Source organism: Lissotriton vulgaris, chromosome 2_1 (assembly GCF_964263255.1).
Source record: "Lissotriton vulgaris chromosome 2_1, aLisVul1.2, whole genome shotgun sequence".
Taxonomy (NCBI): domain Eukaryota; kingdom Metazoa; phylum Chordata; class Amphibia; order Caudata; family Salamandridae; genus Lissotriton; species Lissotriton vulgaris.
In genome coordinates, this window is record NC_141687.1 from 327,264,158 (window position 1) to 327,288,734 (window position 24,577).

At 51.9% G+C, this 24,577-nt stretch overlaps 1 protein-coding gene across 20 annotated transcripts in view; it reads left to right on the top strand.

The window, feature by feature from the left end:
* The window catches only part of NCOR1 (nuclear receptor corepressor 1), a 1,907,529-nt gene that overhangs the window by 1,402,602 nt on the left and 480,350 nt on the right, over window positions 1–24,577 (top strand). For all 20 annotated transcript variants that reach the window (XM_086955042.1, XM_086955041.1, XM_086955040.1 and 17 more), the window contains one exon: window positions 9,302–9,385. In XM_086955042.1, coding sequence (XP_086811168.1) covers window positions 9,302–9,385 — 84 coding nt within the window. The remainder of the gene's footprint in view (window positions 1–9,301; window positions 9,386–24,577) is intronic.

Below are 24,577 nucleotides of genomic sequence, written 5' to 3' on the forward strand. Positions count from 1 at the left end.
CCTTTTGATCTACTTTCGAAGTCTCTCGACGGTGACGGTAGGGATGCCTGGGTTCAAACCCTGCGCCGACTGATGTCAGTTACCGACCCCCATCGCCGGTGACTGCACTGTCTAGATCCGGACCACAACGACAAGTCCCGCTCCGACTGCCGGGCCCTGACGTCTAAAGCTAGACTGGAGCGGTCCCGTAAGCGCTTCCAGCTTCGGCAGTCCGCCCCGCGCCGCTCGAGGTCCCGGTCCGAAAGGAGGTCGAGGAACCGGTCGCTGGGCAGGAGTCACCAAAGTTCCGGGAGTCTTCATCGGTCTTCAGGCTCGAAGTCCTCAGGTAAGAGGCACAAGAAGTCGAAGAGGCACCATCGCACTTCTGACTCCCCCCCGACGCTCGCGTGATACCGCCGGGGGTTCGGGCGACACCGCCCACACAGCTCCGCCGGAGCCGCAGGCGTCGCGGCCTGTTCCATACCCGCCGGTCCCTGGGCAGCACGCGACACCAGAGGAGATCGAGGCCTTCCTCTCGGCCATGAGGTCTCTCACTCCTCCGTCGGGTTCCCTGGCGCCTTCGGGCCAAGCGGGCCGGGTGCTTTGGCCCCGGCGCCGTCGGGTGCTTCGGTCCCGACGCCGCACGGCCCCTCCGGATCCGGGCCGCCGCCGGTCGACCTCACGACCTTGCCGGCGCCTGCCCCAAGGGTGTCGCCCCCGAGGCCTTCCCTGGTCCTACCCTCGATTCGGGTCCGGCGTTGGAGCGGCGTCACTCGGCGCTGTATCTGACGCCGTTTGGAGATTTCAATTTCTATGACCCGGCCCCATCCTTGGAGCGTCATTTCTAGGCGATGGGTGACGAGGGGGATTGGGAGGGGTCTTAGGACCTTCTGGCACGTGAGTGTCTGTCTTCTGCGAACTGGGCAGGAGAGCTTGGGGATGCCAGTGGTTTGGACACTTTGCCCAACACTGGTTTTGTCTCCCCTCCTAGCATGGCTACGGAGGAGGGGGCTGCTTATAGCGTGGTGCTGATGAGGGCGGCCAAGGCCTTGGGCCTTGAGCTCCCCGTCGCGGCCGTGAGGACTAACCTCCTCACTGAGGTCCTTAAACCGCATTCAAGCTCGGCCGAGGCTCTGCTACCATATAATGAGGCCTTATCAGACGTTCTTCTGGGCACTAGGTCCAAGCCCGCTACAGGTCAGCCTGTGGATAGGAACACGGCCAGGCGCCACCGCCCAGCTCCGGGCGACCCTTGCTTTCTGTCTACCCACCCCACCCCGAGAGCCTGGTTATCCAGGCCTCTAATTCCCAGACCGCATTCCCGGAGGCTCCCCCAGATCGGGAATCCAAGACGTACGAGCAATCCGGGAAGAAAGTTTTCTCCTCCCTGAGTTTAGGATTGCAGTCAGTCAACACCGTATGCCTCATGCGCCGCTACAGCCACCCACGTGCTGCCAGAATGCCCGGTGGAGGTCTTGGCTAAACTCGGCCAAGCCCTTGTGGAGGGTCGAGATGCCGCGCGTTATTCCATCCGGTGTGGGCTAGACACTACTGACTCACTGGGCAGAGCGATGTCAACGACCGTGGCGATTCGTCGCCACGCCTGGTTGATGTCCGCCAACTTCTCGGCTGATGTCCAAAACACACTTATGGACATGCCGTTCGATGGCCGTCACCTCTTTGGTGACAAGGCAGACCATGCGCTTGAGTGCTTTAAGGACTCCAGGGCTACGGCCAAGTCCTTGGGCCTCTCGGCCCCGCGCCAGCAAACGGCTGCCTTTCGCCCCTTTCGTGGCCAAGGAAGGGCGCCCCCACACGTCCTGCCAGCCACGGGCCGCAGACTACCATCCAGCGCGGTGGCAGACGTGGAAACCGCCTTGGTGGCGGTCGGGGACAACGGCAAGGCCAGTCCACACCTGCCCCTGCAGCATCCGCCTCAAAACCCTCCTAGTCCGAGCTTTCAGACCCATGTGACGCCAGTGGGGGGCAGGGTTCGCCATCACCACCTCCACTGGTGCACTGTCACATCAGACTGGTGGGTGCTGCAAATCGTCCGTAGGGGCTACTCCCTCCCCTTCAAGGCGACCCCTCCAGCCTTGCCACCGCAGTGCCACCGCGTGTCGGGGGATCACTTGAAACTTCTACAAGAGGAAGTTACGGCCCTCTTGGCCAAGGGGGCTATCAAGCGCATTCCTGGGCCAGAAGTAGGGTGTGGTTGCTACTCGCACTACTTTCTGGTACCCAAGAAGGGCAAAGGGGGCCTACCCCCTATCTTGGACCTACGGAACGTCAACGGCTTCCTCTGGAAGGAGAAGTTCAAGATGCTGACATTGGCTCAGGTCTTAGCTGCCCTAGTTCCTGGAGACTGGATGGTAGCGTTGGACTTGCAGGACGCTTATTTTCACATCCCCGTCCTGCGGGCCCACCGGCGTTACCTGCGGTTCACGGTAGGCCACGAGCACTTTCAGTTTACTGTGCTCCCCTTCGGCCTTACCAGCGCCCCGCGGGTGTTCACGAAATTGATGGCGGTGGTTGCAGCTCATCTGCGCCTGCTAGGGATTTCAGTCTTCCCCTACCTCGACGACTGGTTGTTGAGGGCGGGCTCGCCCCAGACAGTCGTCCGCCACCTCCAGACTACGGCCGACCTCCTGCACCTGCTGGGGTTCTCCATCAATGTGCCGAAGTCACACCTGTATCCCTCTCAGAAACTCCTCTTCATCGAAGCGGTTCTAGACTCAGAGCAGTTTCGGGTTTATCCTCCCGAACAGCGGGTTCAGGATATTCAGGCTCTGATTCCGATCTTTCAGCCTTCATCCTGAGTCTCGGTCAGGTTGACGCTACGGCTTCTGGGGCTGATGGCCTCCTTCATCCTGCTGGTGCATCACGCCCAGTGGCGGATGCGAGCTCTGCAGTTGGACCTGAAGTTTCAGTGGGCCCAGCATCAGGGCAACTTGTCCGACCATGTCTTGATCTCGGAGGCCTCTGGTCTCCGGCAGAGTCCCAGCTCTGCATCAACCTTCTGGAGCTGCGGGCGATCCGGCTTGCACTGAAGGCATTCCGAATCCTCTGTCCGGTGGAGTGTAGTGCAGGTGTTCAAGGACACCACCACCACCATGTGGTACTGCAAAAAACAGGGTCGGGTCGTGGACCCTATGCCAGGAGGCTCTGCGCCTCTGGCAGTGGCTGGCACATTAGGGCGTGACCCTGGTGGTTCAACACCTGGCAGGCTCTCTGATCGCCATAGCGGATGAACTCAGCTGTCGGTGCATTATGGATCACGAATGGCATCTGAACTTGGACATGGTGCAAGGCCTCTTTCAGCAGTGGGGAGAGCCTTGGTTAGATCTATTCGCCACAGAAGAGAATGCGCAATGTCATAAGTTCTGCGCGTTGGAATTTACAAGGCAGAACTCGCTCTGAGACGCTTTTCGTCGCGAGTGGAGCTGCGGTCTGTTGTACGCCTTTCCGCCTATACCACTTCTGCCCAGAGTGCTGAAGATCAGGCGCGACCGGGCCCAAGTCATCCTTGTGGCTCCGAACTGGGCACGGAGGTTCTGGTATCCAGAGCTACACAGCATGTCTGTTGATCCCTCGATTCGTCTTCCTCTTAAGGAGGACCTTCTGTCGCAGCAGCAGGGGACGGTTCTCCACCCGAACCTGTCCAGTCTCCACCTCCATGCTTGGAGATTGAGCAGCGACAGTTGAGGCCATTTGACTTGCCTCCTGAAGTTTGTAATGTGATTCTGGCAGCCAGGCGTCCCTCTACAAAGTGGGTATACGCCTGCAGGAAGAACGGATTTGTGGCATGGTGCACAGCAAAGGCTGTGGATCCACTCTCTGCCCCCCTTTCTGAGGTTCTCCTCTTCCTTCTTTCTATTGCCCAGCAGGGCTCTGCTCTGGGCACTATCAAGGGCTACCTTTCTGCCCTTTCCACCTTCTTAAGGCTGCCTGATCAGCCTTCTTTGTTCAAGTCCCCGATTGTTAACAGATTTTTAAAGGGCATCACTCATGTGTTCCCTCCTGTACATTTCACGATGCCCCAGTGGGACTTGAACCTGGTTCTAACTTACCTGATGTTCGCTCCTTTTGAGCCGCTTCTTAACTGTCCTCCTCGACTTCTTACACTTAAGACTGCTTTCCTGGTTGCCATCACCTCTGCCAGGAGAGTGAGTGAGCTCCAGGCTCTTTCCTCTAAACCTCCTTTCCTTCCTGTCCATCTGGACAAGGTTGTGTTGCGGACAAAACCCTCTTTCCTGCTCAAGGTAGTCTCGGCCTTTCAAATCGGGCAGTCCATCACCTTGCCCACCTTCTTTCCGCCTCCGCATCCCTCGAAAGAGGAATAGAGGCTCCACCGTCTAGGCCCAAAACGTGCGCTCTCATACGATCTGGATCGCACACGCCAGTTCCGGGTGGATGACCAACTCTTTGTTGGTTACGTGGGCGCTAAGAAAGGACGGGCGGTGCACAAACGGACCATCTCTCGGTGGATCGTGTTGTGCATCCAAGCATGCTACTCTTTGGCTAAAAAGGAACCTCCTGCTGGGCTGAGGGCCCATTCCACTCGGGCCAGGGCGACTGCTACTGCCCTGGGCCGAGGAGTCCCCTTGCAGGACATTTGTCAGGCAGCTACGTGGGCCTCGCTGCACACGTTCGCAAGACACTACTGCCTGGACAGCCAAGTCCGGAGGGATGGCTTCTTTGGCTGTTCCGTCCTCCAGGACTTTCTGGTGTGATTATTGGTTCGCAGACCCACCACCGGGGTTAGTATTGCTGGGGTATCTATTCTAAGGTAAGGAATCTATCACTAACGTGTCTCTTTCAGATACACAAGTTACTACTTGTGTAACGATCTATCTGTAAGAGACATTAGTGATAGATTCCTTACCGACTCACCTATTCCTCCCCGTTCTGCGAACCGATATCTAGGGTTAAAGTCATTCCCTTTCAGGGCCCTAGTTTCATGGCCCCAGTATTGGTTTTTATCATGGCTCTGCGTTTCTGGCGCAGAAAAGCTGTGTATAAGAACTGACGTCAGCGCGCGGAGGCGGCGTCTAAGTACTCCGACGACGTCATCACGACGCCGACGACAGATGTGGAGCCGCAGACGACGCCTACCGACACGCATGGGTACTGCTACGCAAAAATTCCGGATCCAGTCTGACCCCTGGGGGTATTCTAAGGTAAGGAATCTATCACTAACTAAAGTCTCTTACTGATATATCGTTACACAATTAGTAACTTGTGCGACTGGACAATGATGTTATTGCATGTTGTTTGCTTTGTCATCCTGAATCAAAATCTAACCCTCTCAAACCTCTGGATTATGCCTTGAGTGCTCATTCTCACTATTTGGAGAAAGTCTGTAAATTGGATAATCAGGGGCAGGGCTGCAAACTCTTGTGGCTGGTCAACCAATTGGTAAATTATAGTATTAAAATAGGATACGGGCCAGTAACCACTGATTACCCCAGAATTAAGAGAGTAAGGCAACCTGTATTACATGCACACCAGCACTGCATATTGCCACCAATCTATGGTGTATGTGACATTGCCACTGTGCAAAGCTACTGAACGCTCGCATCAATCAATCAATCCATACATTTATAGAGCGTGCTACTCACCCGTGAGAGTCTCAAGGCGCTGAAGGGAGGGGTGTGCTGTTACTGCTCGAATAGCCAGGTCTTGAGGTGCTTCCTGAAGTTGAGGTGGTCCTGGGTCAGTCGTACGTGTGCGGGGAGGGAGTTCCATGTCTTGACGGCCAGGTAGGAGAACGATCTTCCTCCAGTTGTGGTTCTGCGGATCCGTGGGACTATGGCGAGGCTGGCGGAGCGGAGCTGGCGGGTGGGAGTGTAGTGCGAGAGGCGGTTGTTAAGGTATTCGGGGCCCATGTCGTGGAGCGCTTTGTGTGCGTGGGTGAGGAGCCTGAACGTGATCCTCTTGCTGACGGGGAGCCAGTGCAGGTTTCTCAGGTGGGGTGTTATGTGGCTGCGGCAAGGGATGTCGAGGATGAGTAGTGCAGAGGCGTTCTGTATGTGCTGGAGGCGTTTCTGAAGTTTGGCTGTGGTTCCTGCGTACAGGGCGTTCCCGGAGTCCAGGATGAATCCCAGGTTGCAAGCGTGGTACGTGGGTGTTGGTGCGGTGCCCAACGCCTTGGGCCACCAGGAGTTGTCCCAGGCGAATGGGGATTGTTCGAGGATGAGCACCTCAGTCTTGTCTGAGTTGAGTTTCAGACGGCTGAGCTTCATCCATTCCGCAATGTCTTTCATTCCTTCCTGGAGGTTGGTTTTGACGGTCGCTGGGTCTTTGGTGAGGGAGAGTATCCAGCTGGGTGTCGTCTGCATAGGAGTTGATGTTGTGATTGCGAGTGATGGCGACGAGGGGACTCATGTAGATATTGAAGAGGGTTGGGCTGAGCGAGGAGCCTTGGGGTTTGCTGCAGATGATCTTGGTGGCCGTGGAGCGGAAGGGAGGGAGGCGGACTCTCTGGGTTCTGTCGGAGAGGAATGAGGCGATCCAGTCCAGGGCTTTTCCTTGGATCCCAGTGTTGTGGCGGCGGGTTATTAGGGTGCGGTGGCAGACGGTATCGTAGGCGGCCAAGAGGTCTAGGAGGATGAGATCGGTTGTATCCCTGTTGTCCATCAGGGTACTGATGTCGTCGGTGGCTGCTATGAGGGCGGTCTCGGTGCTATGGTTGGCTCGGAATCCGGAATGGGATGGGTCGAGCGAGTTGTTTGCTTCGAGGAATGCAGTCAGTTGTTTGTTGACGGTCTTCTCGATGACTTTAGCCGGGAAGGGAAGGAGAGAGATGGGGAGAAAGTTCTTGAGGTCTTTAGGGTCGGCTGAGGGTTTCTTCAGTAGGGCGTTGACCTCTGCGTGCTTCCAGCTTTCTGGGAAGGTGGCTGACGCGAAGGAGTTGTTTATGATGTTCCGGAGGTGGGGTGCGATGATGGCGTCTGCTTTGTTGAAGATGTGGTGAGGGCATGGGTCAGAGGGAGAGCCGGAGTGGATGGTGTTCATGACGTGGGTTGTGTCTTCAGTGCTGATGGGGGTCCAGGCACTGAGGGTGGTGGGTGTGATTGTTGGTTCGGTGGCTGGAGGCGGGGTTTGGGTGCTGAAGCTGTCGTGTATGTCTGCGATCTTGCGGAAGAAGAATGTGGCGAGGGAGTTGCAGAGGTCTTGCGACGTTGCGATGTCGTTGTTGCTGGCCCTGGGGTTGGAGAGTTCTTTTAAGATGTTGAAGAGTTCCTTGTTGTTGTGGGTGTTGTTGTCCAGCCGGTCTTTAAACGATGTCCTTTTAGTGGTGCAAATCAGCTGGTGGTGTTCGCGAGTGGCGTTCATGAGGGCTGTCATGTTTTCTGTTGTCCGTTCGTGGTGCCAGGTTTTTTCGAGGGTTCAGCAGGATTTCTTTGAGGCTTTGAGGGCGTCGGTGAACCACGTGGTTTTCCTGTTGCTGGTCTTGCCTGGGGGGTTCTTGAGAAGATTGAAGTCATCAGCGCAGTTGGTGATCCATTGTGCGAGGTTCTGGGCTGCGTTGTTGGTGTCAGGGGTGTCGACTGGTGGGTTCTGGCTCAGGGATGTGGATAGCTGGTCTGTGGTGACTTTGCTCCAGCATCTGCGGGGGATCTGTTGCGTGTGGTGGTGGTGGAATGTAGTCTTCTTGAAAGTGAAGTGGATGCAGCTGTGGTCTGTCCAGTGTAGTCCGGTGGTGTGGCTGAAGGAGACGTGGTTGCTTGCAGAGAAGGAGTCTAGCATGTGGCCGGCGTAGTGGGTGGGGGTGTTCACAAGGTGCTTGAGTCAGAGGTTGACGAGGTTGTCGAGTCGGGTGGTGGTGTTGCTGTCGTTGTTGTTCTCCAGGTGGAAGTTCAGGTCCCCTAGGAGGATGTATTCGGGTGATGCTAGGGCGTGCGTGCTGATGAAGTTCACAATGGTTTCGCTGAATTTTGTGCGCGGGACCGGGGGTCTGTAGATGAAGGTTCCTCTGGGGTTGCTGTGGATCTGGAAGTGTAAGTGTTCGGCGGCGGAGATTGTGTCTTTGTCGTTGGTTGTGACGCTGATGGTGTTCCTCTAGATGATGGCGATTCCTCCTCCGTTTTGGTTGACGCGGTCCTTCCGGGTGATTTTGTAGCCGTCCGGGATGGCTATGGCATTGTCAGGGGCCGAGGAGGCGTTCATCCAGGTTTCCGTGAGGAAGGCGACGTCTGGTGCTGTAGTATCGAGGAGATCCCAGAGTTCGATGATGTTTGTGGACGGAGCAGGTGTTGAGGAGGATGCACTTGAGGTTGTTGTTGCTGCTGCTTTGTTCGGTGGGCAGGGTGCAGGTTCGGGGGCATGTGAATTTGCAAGTTTGGCAGGCGAAGGGTCCGTGGGTTCGTTTCGGGGTGGCTCGGTGGCAGGCGGGTGAGCGTCCGGTGTTGAGTGCATTGAGGGTGGCGGTTTCGTATCTCAGTCGTGTGCCCTGGCTCCTGCGGGGGCCCGGGGTTCTGGCGCTGGGCGCGGTCCAGGCGCGGCTGGAGCCAGACGGGCTTGCAGCTTTGCGGCCACTGTGCTGCCTCCATATGAGGGGCTGTGGGAGGGAGGAGCAGCTGGGAGGCGGGAGTGGGCGGCGAATGGGAACTTCGGGGGGCGGGGCCGCAGCGGCGTGAAAGGTGGCACAGAGGGAAACCGGGGCAGAGCGGGGAGGACACAGATGGCAATTCGGGTGAAAGGGGACACAGAAGGTAAAAGGGGGTACAAGGGCACAGCAGAAGTGAAAGGATTTACAAAATACAAAGACAAACTCCAAGGTAACAGGTGAAAAACGAGGGCAAGACCAGAGGAGACTCACGCAGCACCAGGCAGCGGCAAGGCAACAGCGGGGGCAGTGTCACACGAGGAATGTGTGACAGCTGGGGGGGCTACCTACCTGAGGACAGGGTCAAAGGTCGCATGTTGTGTGAAGCCTATTTCTTATCTGTCTCTATTCTTTTTAGCCTGTTTCTATGAATATTTGGGCTACCAATATCGGGGCATAAAAGCAACTTATAAGTCATACATACCTGACGTACCAGATACTAATCATATTAAGAGAGACCTGGTGGCCAATCTAACTAGCTGACCTTTTGAGACTGAAATAATTCTCATTGTTCACTCGTAGTGCATTTTACCACATTTTTATTACATCAAGTACAGGCGTTTGGTGTCTGTAATGCAATTGAGGTACTTGATAAAAACAAGCATTCTAAATTTCCAGTGCAGAAGACAAAATGTAAGCTTGTTGTTGACCTCATATTTTTATTTTCAGTTTGCAACTCTAAAGTTTGTCTGTCTGCATTTTCTGTTGTAGGATTAATATGTCGTGCACTACCCAGGGGAAGCCCTCATGCAGAACTGAAAGAAAGGACGGTCCTGGCTGGATCGATAATGCAAGGTAAGACTTGAACCACTCTAAACTTTTGAACTTCAAGCTTGAGTTTTTCAAGAGTGTTAGAACATTACTGTGTGGGTATTCAAGTGAATTCCAAGATACAGCACAGACAGATATACACCTACACAGCGCCTTCAAACAAAATGTCTGCCACCAGCACCTGCTGCCTATTTTTCAGCTGAACTGTCTCATACTATTGCACATAATCTTGCACTTTCTGGGAATGATTACATCTTGCATCCCAAAAGTCCTGCATGCAAGGCTACACATGAGGCCTTTGCCGGAGTGTATGGCATTTCAGTGGTCTCAAACCCAGGGTTAGTGGGATGCTTCAGTATTGTTTCAGGCCTGTATGCAACGCTTTCTACAGTAGTGCCCTTCAGCTCTCCATATCCCCTCTCACATACATTTAATTTGTTTTATAGCGATGGGCTGTCTTTACTAATCCACTCAGATGTCCACATAAAATACAGATCTGTTCTTTGCTGCAGGCACATAGCCCCTCTGCGCTACTTTATGGTGAGTCAAAACTGAAACTAGACTAATCTCTCTCTCGCTCTCTCCCTCACATTAATCACAAGAGTTATCTAGACATTTTTATTGCCGTCCAAAAGCAGGACATACAAGGAACTCTGCAGCAGGTGCTTTTTAATCTTATGTTATTGCTAAACATAGTGTCCCCTCTGAGGTCAGCGCCCCCTTCCAGGTCAGTGCCCAGTATAGCCCTAAAGCTGCCCTGCCAGTAATGGTCAAACATTAATATGGTGGAAGGCATGCGCTTTGAAGACCCAATCCGCATGTGACCATTAGCCCAAACCCCTCTCTCATGGGCTGGGCCTCCCACTTATTTCACCGTGCATTTCAAGAACACCGGTCAGCCTAATACCAAGATCACTGCATCAACAATTTAGAGCTCTTGGCAATATAAATGGCCTCAAATCCATTTTGCCCAGGGCATTCAAGGAAAAGTAGTCCCAATCTGAAAAGACAACATGACAGCTATGTATTGTATACAGAAGTAGGGAGGCACGCATATCACCTCAGCTCTCTTATCTAGCTGAGAGCATATGGCATTGGGCAATCCAGCACAATGTGCATCTACCAGGGGTAGTGTGCTGGGTGACTGGATCCTTCCAGCCTGCCACCACAGGTGCATTTCTGAACCCCTGCTGGTGAGAGCCAAGCTCTCAGGAGGTCAAGAACAATGCCTGCTCTGGCACAAGTGATCACCTCCTCCAGCATGAGGGCTAATGAATCTGCATACCAAGGCCACAGACTTCAAAGCCTCTGCTGTCTTTGATATGTGAGCCCGCTTCCCCCAGAGCCGAGAGATCCCGTCCCCCAGCCCGAGGCCTATTTGGCACCAGGACAGGTGGGAAATTAGCTATGGAAGGAGGTATGTTGCACTACCAGACCAGCTGCACCCCTAAGGTGGGCTGCTTGATGTGCTCCACGAAAGAAGAATTCCACAACCTTGATTTTGGTGGAATTAGAAATTCTTGGACAGTGTTATGTCCACTCCTCACAGGAATATAGGGGGTGTGGTGACCCCAAGAGTAAGTAGTCTATTGGCTACTACCATTCACTCCCCTTAATACCCCTGAAATTCAGTATTTAGGTGACCCCTTCACACTTGGAACTCAGATCCGCCTGACTAAAGAAGGACAAAGAAGAGTAGAGGAAACTAAAACTGTGGACCACCTCTGAACTCTTGCCACCAATCCTTGCTTGCTTGCTCCTGTCCTGACAGTCGCAAAGAACCAGACTCGTCCTGTAGCTGTGCATCCTCCGAAAGCCTCAGAGGAATACAAGCACTTAGACAACCAGCCAGCATCTCCCTTGAACTGGAGGAGCCACTACCCTGCAACCTGTAGCCACTGACCACAACTTCTGGTTCACCGTTCTGCTGACCACTGGGTCCACAGACGCAGCAGCCACCCAGGATGCGGTCACCATGCGGCGTACCACAAGGATCCTCACTCAGTCCCACCCTCTTCAACGTATACATGAGCCCCCTCGCGGCCATCGCACGCCAACACAACCTCAACATCATCTCGTACGCGGATGACACTCAACTGATCCTTTCCCTCACCAATGACCCCAGCACCGCCAAAACCAACCTACACGAAGGAATGAAAGAAGTTGCCGAATGGATGAAACAAAGCCGTCTGAAACTGAATTCAGACAAAACAGAAGTCCTCATCTTAGGTACATCCCCCTCTGCATGGGACGACTCCTGGTGGCCGGAAGCCCTCGGAAAAGCACCCATCCCGACTGACCACGCACGGAACCTAGGCGTCATCCTGGATTCTTCACTCTCAATGAACAGACAAGTCAGCGCCGTATCCTCTTCCTGCTTCAACATTCTTCGCATGCTCAGAAAAACATTTCGCTGGATCCCCTCCGAAACAAGGAAAATAGTCACCCACGCTCTGGTCACGAGCCGACTGGACTACGGAAACACCCTCTACGCAGGTACTACCGCAAAACTCCAGAAGAAACTCCAACGAATCCAAAACGCCTCAGCCAGACTCATATTAGACATCCCACGCAACGATCACATCTCTGGTCACCTTAAAGACCTCCACTGGCTACCCGTCAATAAGAGGATCACTTTCCGACTGCTTACCCACGCACACAAATCACTCTACGACATCGGTCCGGAATGCCTCAACTCACGACTGTCCTTCTACACCCCCTCCCGCCAACTACGTTCTTCCAGCCAAGCCCTCGCCACTGTACCTCGCATCAACAAGACCACCATGGGAGGCAGATCCTTTTCATACCTGGCTGCTAAAACATGGAACTCTCTCCCCGCTTACCTTCGCCTTACCCAGAACCACCTAGCATTCAGAAAGCAACTTAAAACGTGGATATTTGACAAGTAATTCTCCTCCCCTTCCTAAGCGCCTTGAAACCCTCCGGGTATGTAGTGCGCTATATAAATCCTTTGACTTGACTTGACTTGACCATGCTCCAGAAGGTCAGAATCATCTCCCCTCCAAGTGGAGAGAAGCTAGGACCACCAGGAGCGGCCCTGCACCAATACCCGGGGTACCGGACCCCTACAACAACAAGCATTTGCAATGCAATAGGTCTCGCATTAGGAAAGTTTGAGGTATCGGTATTGTAAATGACAATTTTTTTATTTATGTGTTGGTTTTAAAAATAGCGCAATTAATAGCTGTCATTTACAATGCCAATAGTTTTAACTTTCGAAATTTGTGACACCTATAGCATTTGTAATGCAATATGTGTAGTATTTACGTGACTTAAATGTATTGATATTACAAATAACAATGGCTTTTAATTTTTGTAATAATTAATACTTAAATAAAAGTTATTTTAATTTATAATGGCACTAGCTTAAACTTTTGAAAATAACTTTTGTGAAGATTATGTTCAGTGTATTTTATTGTGACGAAAATCCAAGAACAGAAGTAAAATATTAACATCTTTTTGTGACCTTTGTAATAAAGCTTGAAACATTGAGAGAACATATTTGAACCAGTTGTTGTTGAATGGTTGCACAGATTGATGCTGTGGTGCCCCTTAGTGATGCTGTGGTGAGGGCGATAGAGTGAGGGCGATAGAGTGAGGGCGATAGAGTGAGGGCGATAGAGTGAGGGCGATAGAGTGAGGGCGATAGAGTGAGGGCGATAGAGTGAGGGCGATAGATAGGACATGGATCGGGATGCAACACAGAGGGAGGGAGGGAGGGAATGTGGGAGGCAACACAGAGGGAGAACGGATGGTAGGCAATACAGATTGAGGGAGGGCGGTCAGTAGGCAACACAGAAGTAGGGCGGAGGCAGCTCGGAGGGAGGGTAGACAGGATGCAATACAGAGGGAGGGCAGTCAACGGCAACACGGATGTAGGAAGGACGGTTGGGTCGAAACACGTTTCGGCAACAGGTAAGGCGTGAGGGTGGATGGGAGGCAACAGGGAGGGATGGTTGGTTGGAGCCAACAGTGAGAGATAGGCATCAGTGATGGAGGGTGGGTGGTTAGATAACAGGGAGGCAACACAGAAGGTTGGTGGGCGGGATTCAAAATGGATTGCAACACAGTGGGTGAGTGAGTGGGATGCAACACAGAGGGTGGGTGGCCGGGATGCCAACACGGAGGGTGGGCTGCAACACAGAGGGTGGGTGGGTGGGTGTAATGCTACACAGAGCGTGGGTATGGCAACGCGGCGGTTAGGCAACAGAGGCAACATAGGGGGGTTAGGCAACATAGGGGGGTTAGGCAACATAGGGGGGTTAGGCAACATAGGGGGTTAGGCAACATAGGGGGTTAGGCAACATAGGGGGTTAGGCAACATAGGGGGTTAGGCAACAGAGGGGGTTAGGCAACAGAGGGGGTTAGGCAACAGAGGGGGTTAGGCAACAGGGGGGGTTAGGCAACAGGGGGTGTTAGGCAACAGGGGGTGTTAGGCAACAGGGGGGGTTAGGCAACAGGGGGGGTTAGGCAACAGGGGGGGTTAGGCAACAGGGGGGGTTAGGCAACACAGAGGGTTAGGCAACATGTAGGAAGGGTGGGCCAGCGGTGACCCCCACGGAGTGCGGGTGGGCAGTCGGCAACACTAAGGGTGGGAGGTAACACGGAGAATGGGTGGTTGGGGGTTCGGCAGGCAACAGGGAGGGTGGGTGGGTGGTAGGCAATACAGAGGGTGTGTGGGTGAGAGGCAACACAGAGTGGGTGGGTGGGCAATAGGCAACACATTGAGCGAGAGGCAACACATTGGGCAAGAGGCAACACGGAGGGTGGGTGGGTGTACAAGAGGCAACACGGAGGGTGGGTGGGTGTACAAGAGGCAACACAGAGGGTGGCTGGGTGAGAGGCAGCACGGAGGGTCGGTGAGCGGCCGCAGCTGCCCCTGGGGTACTCGTGGCCAACTTGGCTGTTTCCTTACCTTGATTTCTCAAAGTACTTACCCGATCAAATGCTTAACACTACTCTTTGTTAAGCCTAAACTACTCACCCACAGCACCACAAAAGTAAGCATTTGAGATTATTATTTGAAGCCCTGTAAGCCAGTATGGGCCGTCTGGACTTTTGACATACTGTACCTCATTTTGGTACACTACATAAAAAGCCAACTTCCTACATCAACACTTTTAGAACCAGTAGGTAAAATCCTCAGCTCAGCCGTGGGTAGCTGTGGGACTGAGCATCAAGGCTTACACAGCGGAACATCTGTTAAGCATGTAAATAGCACCAAAACAAATGTAGAAATCGACACAGCACTTATGAAATCTGATACCAATTTATAAAAAAATAGACAGTATTTTGATAAGAATCTGAAAGAAACGATAGGTGATAGATTTCTTACTTTAGAATTACCCCCAGGCGTCAGACTGGATCCAGAAAGTTTTTCGTCAGCAGTACCCCTGCCCATCGGTAGGTGTCGTCGTGCGTCTCCGCGTGTGTCGTTGGCGCCGGGATGATGTCGCTGGAGCTACTTAGACGCGCTGACGTCAGTTTTTTCGAAGCATTCAAAAAAGTCGCTGAAAAAGCGCCTTCGCTCTTCGACTTCCCATCGCGTGATGCGGCTGAAGGTGCGGATGGTGCCACCCCCGTGGCTTTGGCAGAGCCTGCGACGTCGCCACTGGCCTTCCCACCCTTTCCAGGTCCGTTGGTGATGCCTGCACAGGTGCAATTGTTTCTTGCTGCCATGGCCCGCTCTTTGGTTTGTCTGTCCTCGCCAGCACGCCTGTGGGCCTGACTGGAGGTCCTGCTCTTCCAACGCCCGTGGTTCTGGCGCCGACTCCTCCGGCCCCAGCGCCGCAGAACCTCACTGGATCCGGGCTCAGGTCCTGGGCGACACGAGTTGACCTCATTACACCTCCACCGGTGTCGACAACACCTTCGATGTCGTCTGGTAACACCGTCCATGTCGTCCCCGGTTTCAGCCCTGAACAGGACGCGGTGTCGATCAAAGCTGATTCCGACGCTGATGGGACCTTTCTACCCTTATGTTCGTCCTCCTTATTTTCAGCCTGTTTCAAAGACATCGGAGGAATGGAAGGACTGGGAGGGGTCCAAGGACCCTCTCGCACAACAGTGCGTTGTTGACCCGGACTGGGCAGAGGATTTGCGGGAAGCCAGTGGTCTAGACACCTCGCCGTACCTTTGCATGCTGTCTCCTCCTTTCGTGGCTACGGAGGAGGGAACAAGTTACGCAGTGGTGTTGCGTAGGGCGGCCAAGGCTCTCCACCTCGAACTCCCTACAGTGGCCGTCAGGACTAACCCCCTGACAGAAGTCCTTCAACCGTCGGCAACCTCATCAGAGCCCTTGCTGCCTTTTTAATGATGCACTGTCTGACGTTCTTTTGGGCACTAGGTCCAGGTCCAACACAGGGACTCCTGTGGACAGGAACGTGGCCCGAATCCATCACCCGGCTCCGGGCGACCCCCCCCCCCCCTTTTTCTCTCCCAACACCCCACCCCTGAGAGCTTGGTAGTCCAAGCCTCTTCATCCCAGAGCGCATTCCCTTCTGCCTACCCGGACAGGGAATCCAAGAAGGTGGTGGAGCAGCTTGGCAAGAAGCTATTTTCGTCTGCCAGATTAGGGCTGCGGTCGGTGAACACTGCTTGCATCTTGGGTCTTTACTCCCACTCTGTGTGGGACACGTTGGCACAGGTGCTGCCCCACTGTCTGGAAAGGCCCATACAGTGCTCGCCCAAGCTATTGCAGCTGGGAGGGACGCAGCTAAGTTCACCATCCATTTGGGACTTGATACCGCCGACTCGCTGGGCAGGGCGTTTTCCACGACTGTGGCGCTTCAGCGCCACACCTGAATGAGAACTGACTTTTCGGGGGATGTCCAGAGCACCTTGATTGACATGCCCTTTGATGGCATTCTCCTTTTTTTCTTTTTTGGCAACAAAGCGGATAGTGCGTTGGAGAGCCTTATGGACTCACGGCTACGGCCAAGTCCTTGGTCCTCTCGGCCACTCTGCCTCCTCTGCCTCCTGCTTTCCGCTCCTTTCGTGGCCACGGAAGGGGTGCCCCGACACGTTCATTTCAGAGCCACAGGCCGGCACCGCAAAAACCTCAGCGTGGCCACAGACATGGGAACCGCCGAGTCAGTCCACCTCTACCCCCACAGCATCCTCTTCAAAGCCTTCCTAGTACGATGTTTCAGGCCCATCAAAGGCCAGTGGGTGGCAGAATACGCCATCATCTCACCCCAACATCACTTCGGACCAGTGCGTGCTGCAGATAGTCTGAAAGGGCTACTCCCTAACCTTCAAGACTACCCCTCCAGCCATGCCACCTCGGTACCACCGCATGTCTGGGGACCATCATGTGCTCCAAGGGGGCCATCGAGCGCGTTCCTGGGCCGGAAGTAGGTTGTGGTTGCTATTCCCACTACTTTCTGGTACTCAATAAGGACAAGGGCCTGCGTCCTATCTTGGACCTCTTGGACCTCAGGGACGCCAAAGGAAAAGATCAAGATGTTGATGTTTGCTCAGGTCTTGTCTGCTCTAGACCCTGGAGACTGGATGGTAGCATTGGACTTGCAGGACGCTTATTTCCACATCCCCGTCCTACCAGCCCACCAGCATTACCTGCGGTTCACGGTAGGCCACGAGCATTTCCAGTTTACCGTGCTCCCCTGCGGCTTTACCAGCGACCCTCGGGTGTTCACAAAAGTGATGGTGGTGGTCTCAGCTCATCTGCGCAGATCAGTGGTTCCAGTCTTCCCCTATCTCGATGACTGGTTGTTGAAGGCGGGCTCACCCCAGGCAGTTGTCTCCCACCTCCAGACTACGGCCGACCTCCTGCATTTGCTGGGGTTTTCCCTCAACGTACCGAAGTCGCACCTGATTCCCTCTCAGAAGCTCCTTTTCATCAGAGCGGTTCTGGACTCGGTGCAGTTTCGGGTTTATCCGAGCCGCGAGTCCTGGATATTCAGGCTATGAATCCAATCTTTCAGCCTCTATCCCGGGTTTTGGTCAGGATGACCCTTCGGCTACTGGGCCTGATGACCTCCTGCATCCTGCTGGTGGATCAGGACAGATGGCATATGCGGGCTCTGCACTGGGACCTGAAGTTCCAGTGGGCAAAGCATCAAGGCAACCTGTCTGATCACGTCCAGATCTCGGAGGGCACTGCACGACAATTGCAGTGGTGGCTCGTGAATGGCGATTGGGTCAATGGCAGATCCCTCTCGCTTCCCCAACCGGAACACACAGTTGTGACGGACGCATCCCTTCTGGAATGGGGCGGCCACTTGGGAGTGGCGGAGATCAGAGGCCTCTGTTCTCCGGCGGAGTCCCAACTCCATATCAACCTTCTGGATCTTCAGGCGATCCGACTTGCACTGAAGGCATTCCTTCCCTCTGTCCGGGGAAGTGTGGTGCAGGTGTTCACGGACAACACCACCGCCATGTGGTATTGCAACAAACAGGGCGATGTGGGGTCCTGAACCCTATGTCAGGAGGCTCTGCGCCTCTGCACATGGCTGGAACATCAAGGCAATATCTTGGTGGTTCAACACCTGGCAGGTTCTCTGAATGCCAGGGCGGACAAACTCAGCCGCTGGTGCTTGATGGATCACAAATGGCGTCTGAACTTGGACGTGGCGCATGGTCTCTTTCAGCAGTGGGGAGAGCCTTGGTTAGATCTATTCACCACCAAAGAGAACGTGCAATGTCATCAGTTCTGCGCATTAGAATTTCCAAGGCGGCACTCGTTCTGAGACGCTTTTCATCTCAAGTGGAGCTGCGGTCTATTGTAAGCCTTTCCGCTTATACCACTTCTGCCCAGAGTGCTGAAGATGATCAGGCGCAACTGGGCCCAAGTAATTTTTGTTGCTCCGGACTGGGCTCGAAGGGTATGGTATCCCGAGCTACTCAGTATGAGCATCGATCCCCCGATCCGACTGCCCCTTCGGGAGGATCTTCTGTCACAGCAGCAGGGGACGGTCCTCCACCCGAACCTGTCCAGCCTCCACCTCCATGCATGGAGATTGAACGGCGACAGTTGACTGCTTTCACTCTTCCTCCCGAGGTGTGTAATGTCATTCTGGCAGCAAGGCGTCCCTCCATTAAAACGGTATATGCCTGCCGATGGAACAAATTTGTGGCATGGTGCACAGCAAAGGCTCTGAATCCCCTTTCTACCCCTCTTTCTGAAGTTCCCAGCAGGGCTCTGCTCTGGGCACTATCAAAGTTTATCTTTCTGCCATCTCCACCTTTCTGAGGCTTCCTGATCAGCCTTCTCTTTTTATGTCCCAGGTTGTTAACCGTTTGCTCAAAGACATTACATGTACGTGTCCTCCCGTGCCTTTCATAATGCCCCAGTGGGACTTAAATCTTTTCTTGACTTTTCTGATGTGTGCTCCCTTTAAGCCTCTTCATAATTGTCCTTTGTGTCTTCTTACTTGAAAAACTGCTTTCCTGGTTGCTATCACCTCTGTCAGAAGAGTGAGTGAGCTCCAGGCTCTTTCTTCTAAACCTCCTTTCCTTTCTGTTCATGCGGACAAGGCGGTTTTAAGGACCGGTCCTTCTTTATTGCCAAAGGTTGTTACACCCTTCCACATCGGGCAGACCATCACTTTGCCTACCTTCTTTCCGCATCCGCATCCGCATCCTTCAAGGGAGGAGGCGAGGCTCCACCGTCTGGACCCAAAACGTGCGCTTGCTTTCTATCTGCAGTGTACACAACAGTTCTGGTTGGATGATCAACTCTTTGTTGGCTATGTGGGTGCCAAAAAAGGTCGGGCTGTGCACAAAAGGACCATTTCCCTGTGGGTTGTTTAGTGCATCAAAGCATGTTACTCCTTGGCCAAGAAGGAGCCTCCTGTGAGGCTGCGTGCCCATTCGACCAGGGCAACTGCAGATACTGCCTTAGGACACGGCGTTCCCTTGCAGGACATTTGTCGGGCATCTACGTGGGCCTCGCTGCACACGTTTACAAAGCACTACTGCCTTGACAGTCGGGTCCGGAGAGACTGCTTCTTTTGGCCGGTCTGTACTGCTTGACTTTTTGGTGTAATCTCGTTCGCAGCCCAACCACCGTGGTTGGTATTGCTGGGGTATCTGTTCTAAGGTAAGAAATCTATCACTAATGTATCTCTTTCAGATGCACAAGTTACTACTTGTGTAACAATATATCTGTAATGGACATTAGTTAGGGATAGATTCCTTACCGCCCCACCCATCCTCCCCGTTCTGCGAGCTGATTACTAGGGTTACGGTTATCCCTTTTTAGGGCCCTAGTTTTATGCACCAATGGTCAGTCTCTAGCTTGGCTCTGCGTTTCAGGCGAGGAAATTCGTGTACAGAACTGACGTCAGCGCGCAGGGGTGGCGCCTAAGTAGTCTCTGTGATGTCATCTTGGCGCTTACAACGCCAGCGACGGATGTGGAGCCACACAGTGCCACCTACAGACCCTTAGGGGTACTGCTAAGCAAAACTTTCCAGATCCAGTCTGGCGCCTGGGGATATTCTAAGGTAAGAAATCTATCACTAACTAATGTCTCTTACAGATATATCGTTACACAAGTAGTAACTTTTGCTTCTGGCGCGGACTGCGCAGGTGCCACCACACTGACCTGAACGACGCCACCTGCTGAGATGCAGGTGTACTGCTCACCAAAAGTCTCCAAATCCAGTCTGATGCCGGCGAAAATGCTATGGTAAGGAGCAGCTTGGGCCATTATGCCACACGGTTCTGTTGTAGGAGGCGCTAACAGGAGAAAAGAGCTTCTGCAAGCTGCCTCCTGACGAGAGCCCCAGCATTTTTTTTCTTTTTTTTTTAAAAAACACTGTTCAGAAATAGCCTTTGACATCTATGTTGACCAACATTCTCAGGCATACTAACAGAATGACAAACTTTCCATTGGTTTTGAGCTGAGAACGGAAAAGTGGTGCAGAATAGAATAATCTTCCGATGGATTGTGCTATGCATCAAGATCTCCTATAGGCTGGCCAAAAAGCAACCCCTGGAGGTTTGTGAGCTCATTCACCAGAGCAAAGGCTACCACTGTGGTAGCACACAGGATGTGACAGTCTTGGACATCTGCTTGCTGCTACGTGGGTGTCCCTCCATACGCTCACTAATCTTTACTGCCTGGATAGCCTGGTACAGCAGGATGGGAATATTGTTTGATCTGTCCTGAAGGATTTTCTGGTCTAAGCCATTCCACAGGTCCACCTGCTGGAGAGATGTACTGCTTTTGCATCTAGTAGCAGGGTGATGAATATGCAGTTTCAAAAGAACAAGTACATTATTCCCAGAAAGAATAACGCACTCCAGACTATCCTCGACCTCCAACAATTGAACAGGTTCATCTCCTCTGAACACTTTCACATGGTAACATTGTAAGACATCATCCACTTGCTTTGATGAGGCGACTTCGTTTTGCGTTGGATCTGAAATACGCCTACTTTCACATCCCCATACATTTAGAGCATCATCAGTACCTTCACTCAAAGGTAAGTGGAAAACACAACTAGTTCAAGGTCCCCCCTCTTCAGGGTTACCATATCCCTAAGGGTATTTAGTGTCTGGTAGTCGTGGCACCCCATACGCCCAGACATTCAATTCACGTAGTCCCATAGACAACTGGCTGATAAAGAGCAGCAGCAGAGCACAATGCCTAGCACACATTCAAACAGCAATGTCTCTACTGCACAATCTAGGTGTCACCATGAAGGGGAACATGTTGCTTCTCCAGCTGAGCAAATTCAAGTCTTCAGATGCCTAGTGTAGGAGAGTGGGGTCTGCAATCCTATGGTCACCCCCGATTTTTGCTTTTTGCTTCACTGGTTTACGACTTTCCCTGGCTGTGGGCCTGCTAATCAGACCCACAGCCTAGCTGTTCTCTCTCTAAATTGACACACATGTACCTTAGGTGCATTTACCAATTGGTACTGGGCCACCTTATCAGTCCCTGTACAGCATACCTTGGGTATCCAGGGCATAGGTGTACCCAGGGCCTACCAGGGGCTGCAGCATGTATTATGCCACCCCTGGCTGACCATCCAAATCTGACACAACTGGCTGATGAACCATGATGAAACTATTAGACATTATGTTTTCTTTTTATAGCAATCATCCCACATGCCAGATTTTACATGAGACAACTATAAGAGTGTCTATCATGGCAATGAGCACACGTGGTGGAACCTTGGGAGGATCTAGTATTAATAATGACAAGCTCCCAGCATTCCTGGGCTAGTGGAACAAGAATCTATTCACCATTTATCCCTTACAACACCCCATTCTGCATGTGGTCATTACCATAGATGCCTCTCTTATACTGAGGGGTGCCACCATCACATGGGATCCTCAACAACAAAGTTGCTGTATTAACTACTTAGAACTTGATAACCATCAAACTTGCCCTCAAAGCATTTCTCCAAATTCTCCAGGGCAAAACTGCATTTATAAAGAAAGACAACATGGTCCACTCCCCCTCTACATTTCGCAGTTAGCACCTGAGATTTGACATTGGGCAGTTCACCGCAACATTCACCTATTCGTGGAGCATCTTCCGAGAGTGGATAATGACTATGCAGATATACTAAGCAGGACGCGTCAACTGGTATACAAATGAGAACTTCACCGACAAGTCTTTCAAAAGTACTTCCACCCGTGGGGGACTCAGACAGTAGATGTCTTTTCCACTCATGAAAATGCAAAATACCAAAACTTTGCTGCCAGATACAGTTGTCTTCCAATCCAGTTGCAATGTGCCGTGAATCAGTTGGTCGGGGATATCAGCTTAAACATTTCCACCTCTTCCCCACTGCAACTGGGAACCATGACTGTAATCCTACTTGTACCAATCTGGGCATGGCAGCCATGGTTCTCAGTGCTTCTAGTTATGTCAGTCAACCCTCAAGAAAAGCTCCCAGCAATGCCTGAACACTCACTCAGCATCAGGGTCATCTCAGCCTGATCCCAAACAACTCAATCGATCAATTTGTCACCTGAGTACTGAGATTTCGGGTACCTTAACCTCCCACAAATGCACATTGTAATTGCTATGCAGCCAGATGGAAAAGGTGTATTCACTACTACTTGTGATCCTTGGGAAAAAAAGTCCTGTGCCTAAGAAAATGTAAATATGTATCATAGAATCTATATAGCATGTCTATGTATGCCTTGAAACATATGCAAATATGCATGTAAATGTCTTGAGCATACAAACACTGCTATTCTTTCAGAAATCTGAAGGCAGGAGAACTGGTTTTGGGCGGCTTCCATTTCAGTTGCCTCTAATGTATTCTGCATACCCAGCTGTTGTGTGGGGTGATGCTCCTCACAGCAGGGTAGTTTCCAGTCTGGAGCACCTACAAGAGAGGAACAAAGAGGTGTGAAATATAGGCTCCTGGCTATCAACAGCCACAAATACAGTGACCAGGAAGGAGATAAAAGGGTAGCCGAAATGCCAGGTCTTGAGGATCCAGTTCAGGGCTGTTTCTTGTAGGCATGCTTTGTGTAGTCTGCCGACTAGTGTGCAGTGGGAGACTGTGTCGAAGGCCGCTGATAGGTCGAGTAATCTCCTCTCATTCCTGTCTGCCTTAATCTCTCTATTTGTAATACTGCAATTGGCTGATACCTCAATTCATAGATAACAACCACTGCTCTTTAAAACTGTCCCTGTAATTTAACAGTACCTAATCTCCACCAGCCTATCTCACCAAACGTTCACCTGAAACCACAAAGCACCCACTAATGATCACACCTAACTGGTCTAATCTATCTCACAGCAAATAGAGTAAATCCATGCGATTTTGTTCATGAGTGCACATGACTAGCTGAGATACTCACTGGATTAACTGCTAACCTGGAGTTGCGAAGCAGCGTACTATGCTCTGCAGAGTGCTTTAATCCCTTGTCAGGGGGAGTAAGCGCTAATAAATTACTGTTACTAGTTACTTACAATTTCAGTGTAAGACGTTATTTCCTACCGTCTATGCTTTTGTAATGCAGGGATAGCATATACTTTCATACGACCAAATCTCAAAGCAGTGGCAGCGTACCTTTAGCGTTTGTCAGTCTTTAGTGTTTCTATTATTAAGCATTCTTCTAAAAAGTGTTAACCTTCAAATACACCTCTTACAACTGTATGGGATCTAAGTATTGAACTTTTGGTCTTCTTGAGCCTCTCCATTCATGGGTGTTAAAATATTTATCTCGGGAGGTCGGTGTTATCATAGCAATCACTTTGCTTAGATGTATTAGTGAGCTACAAGTGCTTAAAATCTAGGAACCGTGCACTCAAGTTTACATAAATCTGGTAGTTCTTCGCACTAACCCAAAATTATTATCCCTAGGTAGTCTGATCTTTCCACATCACTCAAACCATTGAGCTACCCATTTTGTTACTGAAGCCAGACTCTGTATCTAAAAGAGCTCTTTACAGTCTTGATGTTAAAAGTGCTTATATACTATTTTGACAGAACTCCGCTATTCGGAAATTCTATTCAATGTTTTATAGCCTTTGCAAAACCCCATAAGGAGTTTCTTATTTCCATAAGTGGCATGGCCAGATGAATAGTTAAATATTTCCAAACATGCTATGCGTAAGCTAAATGGACCTCACCGTGTCCCCAAGAGCATTCTCTATGTGGAAAAAGGGCTTTTCTGGGTAATATCCCTATCATTGATATATGCAAGTCTACTACCGAAGTGTGTATGTAAAGTCATACATGGTACTGGCAGAAATGTTACTGTTAATACTGCAGTTGCTCTAAATAACATGAGGTTCGATGCATGTGGGCTGTAGATACATAGGCTTTGCATACTCCTGCCATACAGTGTTGAGTCCGATGTTTGCAAGTTGTTTTTCTTCGAAGAATTCTTTCCTTGCACGAAGCAAGGTGACTCTTCCTATCGGTGATAGTGCACATGGTCATAGACTCCATTTTTAGATTATTTTTTCCACCATCGGGTTTGGACGTGTATTGCTGCACTCTGATTCGAAACTGTTCTTCGGGTTCCCATCGACACGCTATCCCCGCTACCCTCTACAGTATTGTTTCGTACACGTTTCCCACTTCTCCGCGTATTGTTTCGGAAACTGCGTCTGTTCAGCTCTCCCTCGATGGAACGGACACCGTTCAAATTCTGTCCTCGATGCCACGAAAAGTATCCGTGCACAAACTTAAACAAGGTGTGTAACGTGTGCGTGTCTCCGAAACACAAGGAAGAAGCATGTGGCGCTTGCA